The sequence below is a fragment of the Anopheles coluzzii genome, chromosome 3, assembly GCF_943734685.1.
Source record: "Anopheles coluzzii chromosome 3, AcolN3, whole genome shotgun sequence".
NCBI lineage: Eukaryota > Metazoa > Arthropoda > Insecta > Diptera > Culicidae > Anopheles > Anopheles coluzzii.
Genome location: NC_064671.1, coordinates 53,649,709 through 53,654,294, shown reverse-complemented (window position 1 = coordinate 53,654,294; position 4,586 = coordinate 53,649,709). Strand labels below are relative to the sequence as shown.

At 37.6% G+C, this 4,586-nt stretch overlaps 1 protein-coding gene across 2 annotated transcripts; it reads left to right on the top strand.

Annotated features, from left to right (window-relative positions):
- Nucleotides 1-1,374: 1,374 nt before the first annotated feature.
- On the top strand, nt 1,375-4,375 carry LOC120956083 (uncharacterized). 2 transcript variants are annotated; one of them, XM_049610087.1, is made up of 3 exons: nt 1,375-3,030; nt 3,113-3,420; nt 3,578-4,375. In XM_049610087.1, exons 1-3 carry the CDS (start codon nt 2,774-2,776, stop codon nt 4,156-4,158), a joined length of 1,146 nt encoding a protein of 381 aa, XP_049466044.1. In that variant the 5' UTR covers nt 1,375-2,773; the 3' UTR covers nt 4,159-4,375. The 2 variants fall into 2 exon arrangements, with proteins under 2 accessions (XP_049466044.1, XP_049466045.1); XM_049610088.1 differs by lacking the exon at nt 3,578-4,375 and having other exon boundaries at nt 3,113-3,479.
- Nucleotides 4,376-4,586: the final 211 nt, after the last annotated feature.

Below are 4,586 nucleotides of genomic sequence, written 5' to 3'. Positions count from 1 at the left end.
ACAATGAGACCCCAAATTTTGAGTGATTCAGGCCGAGGGGTATGAGGAAGCTTGAGGAAGCAAGGAGAAACGCGCTGCGGTGAGAGCGCGCTTTGCTTTTTGAGTGCGCTTGTCACTAACACAAAACGAACCCAGCGTATTGGAACAAGCCGTGTTTGATTGTGTGCGTATGTCGACGGCTATTTCAGCTGGAGAACTCGTTTTTTATTTGCACCCAATTTTTGCCGGTCAGTCTGTCTCATTCTTACTACCACATTTGACTTCATACAAAGTGGCAAAGTTTGACGTTTCGAATGTTGATGTTTTTAATCTCCTTGATTCTGCGTGATAATGTGTACAAAAACTTGTTATAGTGAAGTGTATTAATGTGTTTAGTGTTACTTCGACGTGCACAGTTAATTTAAATATGAAAAGTGTTGGAAAACAAAGTGTTGTAGTGATATTTATGCCTGTTTGTACCTCGGCCAAAGAGGTAGACATCATGTTAACAAAGTCAACAAAAAGGTAAATAACAACAACATGCATCGAGGTATATGCTCTTTTTGCAAATGTAAAAGAATTATGCCATATGCAAATATTATGTTAGATTTGTGACAAAAGTGTTTTTACTATTATTTACCCGTGTTATTCCATTTCCCTCCCCCGCCTATCCACTTGTGTACCGGTAAAATAATAAAAATCGTGGTATATCGTTGTGTTTTATGTTTATATGGTTTAATATGCGGCTAGTTAATTTCGCTGCCGTGGTTAGCATTCCGGACATGCAGATTATGGGGTTGCGGACGCCAAACGAAATCCGGGGTGCAATAACCGGGATCGCACGTGTACATCTTGGCTTGTACGTCGTGGCTTTGTGATGAGCGGGTCGATCCGAACTTACCGGGTCAGAGTCATCCGTAAGTGACCAGTAGTCGTTCGGGTCGACCCGGAAGGTACAAGTAGGTAAAGTAGGCCCAAGCACCGGGTCGGAAATGCTTATACTTTTATGTACCTACTGATTATTCGGGTTGACCCAAACTCGCTGCACCCACAGGTCGAATTTCATTCCTAAAGTGATCTAGCAACCCTTACTGCAACCATGGTTCGGGATCGATTCCGTGAGACTCCGGATCGTATCGTAAAATTAATCGTATGACCCACCCCAAGTATAGCTGAACCCACGAGAGCAGTAAAGGACAGTTAACACTTTTGTTTGAAACCCGGTTATAAATGCCCGCCTGGCTGGAGGAATTCAAGCGAGACCACCATACAATGCATGCATAAATTATATTATGACATAACATAAACGATAAAATTTTATTATGAGCGTGATTATTACAATCTAAATTAAAATTAATTAATTAATTAATTAATTAATTAATTAATTAATTAATTAATTAATTAATTAATTAATTATGCCTGTCTCGTGGTACAGTCGTCAACTCGTACGACTTAACAACATGCTCGTCATGGGTTCAAGCCCCAAATAGACCGTGCCGCCATACGTAGGACTGACTATCCTGCTATGGGGGTTTATCCAAAAGTCACTGAAAGCCAACACGACAAGTGGTACAGACAGGCCTTGACCGACAACGGTTGTAGAGTCAAAAGAAAAAAAAATAGTTCGATCTGGACCAGCCATATGGTAAACGTTTAATAAATAATATCAAATTTAACAAACCCTGTTTTCCATACAAACGCATGCTTTTAAATTGAACTGTCAACCAAGTATCAAGTGTTCAATTTAAAAGCATGCCAACTAATAAGCGTTCAACTACAGTCAGAATTCAATAGTTTGTATCAGAATACCGGTTTTTTTTTAATTTCACAAAAATCTTATGGCCTGCCGAGAAAAATTTTTCATTTTTTCATTTTTCATTCATTTTTTTGTATGAAAAAACGTGCCAACTAAAAAGCACATACTCAATAGTTAGCATGGAATCGAAGTTCAACCAATGAGTTCAGATTGTTCTGTTATTTTGTTCTTTTGATCAAATAGCCATTGCCCAAGAGAAATGTAATAATAATTTTCTTTACCTGTGTATCTGGCCTGCATAATTGTGTTGCTTAAAAATCAAAATATTACCCTGGTTTATACAAGGATTCAATGGGTAAATATCTAAACATTACACCTGCTAGTGTTTATCCTGTTACATAAGTAGCTTAAAATAAAGGTACTAAATAGTCCGTTACATAAGAAAATAGAAAATCCTACCTCTTTTCTGGCTTATAAAAACCCGCGCAATTTATGTTTGTGTCAATACGATTCGGGCAGTCGTTTCACTCGGTGTTGTTATGCGTGCTCTGTACAGTTATAAATTTTGTGCAATACTGTTATAATACAAGTGCAGAATAATACAAGTGTATATTTTAAATATTCAACGTGCCGTGAATTTCACTCAATCACGACAATGTCGGCCAAAGACAAACGCAAGTCAGGATCCATGTATAGATCCATAGAAGCCAATAATAAAAAGCTTGATGCTGAATTGTTTGGAGAGAGTAGTGAAGCTGGGCCAAGTAATATTCAGACAGCTACGTCAAATGTAGAGTTCAGTGAACACCCGAATTGTGGTAAGTGGAAAATAAAAAAATTAAAATTTGTGACCAATGCAAATTAAACACAATTATAATACTTATTTTTTATCTACTCATTGCAGAGAACCATCCTTGTCCATTTGATGAATACATCTTGCAAGAAGAATACGTCAGTGATTGGGTTGCTATCGATGCATTCGACGATACGGAAGTATATGAAGAGGTCAACGAAGATTACGATGAAGCCGAGGAAACTATGCACAGCACACAAGAGTCTCAACACGAGGAGGAACCATTTGATGAGCTTATTCGAAATTGGGCATTAAAAACATACCAAACACATCAAGCTCTAAATGGACTAATAGAAATTTTACGTAAAAAAACTAACTACCAGCTGCCGAAAGATGCGCGCACGTTGCTTAAGACAAGGCAATGTGGAAAAGAAACGTACCCTATAGCAGGGGGAGAATTTTGGTTCCCTGGGGTACGATCGGTTCTCAAGGATCACTTTCGGTAAGAAAGCAATAGTCTTAAATACGATGACTACTTTTTACTAATATTATATGTTTTTTGTCTGTATTTTGTATCTTTACAGCGATGTGCCACCAAGAGTCAGCAAATTTTCGTTGAACTTTTCGATTGATGGACTTCCACTGCACAAGAGCACTCGAAAACAGTTTTGGCCCATATCAATGAGCATTCAAGAAATGCCGGAAGTTCCAGTATTGATGGTTGGCAACTTTTTTAGTGAATCGAAACCAAAGAGTGTTGAGGAATATCTGCGTCCGCTTGTCGACGAGCTAAATGGGTTGATGGATAATGGCATTGTAATAGCCAATAAGCCAATCGAAATACACGTAAGAGCTTTCATCGCGGACTCACCAGCACGAGCATTCATAAAAGGTAAATTATAAAAATCCTCTTAAATTTAATGATACATTTGCTTTCTCTTTATTGGCATAACGTTCTGCGCGAAAAAAAACGTCCCTTATAGGCTTTTGCGACTTATTTACTTATGAGGTGTATTAAAACATATTTTTAAATTTTCTCACAAGTTCAGTTTACTTCAACCACACACATGGTTGCCAAAAATGTACGGTACAAGGAAAATATCACAGCGCACACCGAGTTACATGTTTCCCGGGAATGGATCATCCAGCAAGAACGCATGAAGATTTCGTCCAATCAAATTACGGAGCACATCATCGGGAAAAAACGCCTCTCATGGATCTTAAGAACTTTGACATCATAAAGCAGATTATTATAGCAGATCGTTTGCACCTCTTTGACTACGGCGTAACAAGAACAATGCTGAAAGGATGGAAATCAGGCAAATTAGGAGGGGGTGCCAAGTGGTCTGAAGAAACAATAAGCAAGATTGATGCTTTGCTGAAGGAGGTGGAACTTCCTTTAGAGTTTCATCGCAAACTCCGTTCTGTTGAAGACATTGGATTGTGGAAAGCTAGTGAGTTCCAAATGTTTCTGCATTATCTTCTTATCCCTTTGAAAGTAAGCTCCAGCATGTCAAGAACTGTCTTCGAAACGGTCATAAGGTTTTGGTGCAGGCTGCAAATAGGATATCGGAGCAAAACCCACATACTGCGTCATCAAGTACAGCAAATCTCTCTTTTCCATTTTTGAAAACCAAAACTAATGGAGTAGCATTGCACATTAATCGACAATTAATTCTTTCTCCTGGTATTCAGTCCAATTGGTTTTTGACTCATGATAACTACATAGTTAAATATTGTAGCGCAGAACAAAAAGATTCAACTATAATAATTAATGGGAGAGCATTCAATTATATAACGGAAACCCACTCGTACTATATTTCACCTTTTATGAAGGATATATATGAAGAAAATATAAGTAACCTTCGTACCGATGAAATGGTATTTTACCCAGGAATATAAAGTGTAAATTAGTAGCTAATAAAACTACTGATAACTGCTTAGTGTTAGTACCCTTTCTCAGGACGTTAACCGAATAAAACATAACAATATATATATACATATATACATATATATAAAGGTATAACATGTAACTAATCTTTGTATTATTGTTATATT

What these genes read in the sequence shown, in the direction of transcription:
- LOC120956083 (XM_049610087.1), top strand. Translation starts at nt 2,774, where the DNA reads ATGCACAGCACACAAGAGTCTCAACACGAGGAGGAACCATTTGATGAG. An exon ending in GTTCTCAAGGATCACTTTCG is followed by an intron (nt 3,031 to 3,112) that starts GTAAGAAAGCAA and finishes GTATCTTTACAG; the next exon opens with CGATGTGCCACCAAGAGTCA. An exon ending in AGCACGAGCATTCATAAAAG is followed by an intron (nt 3,421 to 3,577) that starts GTAAATTATAAA and finishes TCACAAGTTCAG; the next exon opens with TTTACTTCAACCACACACAT.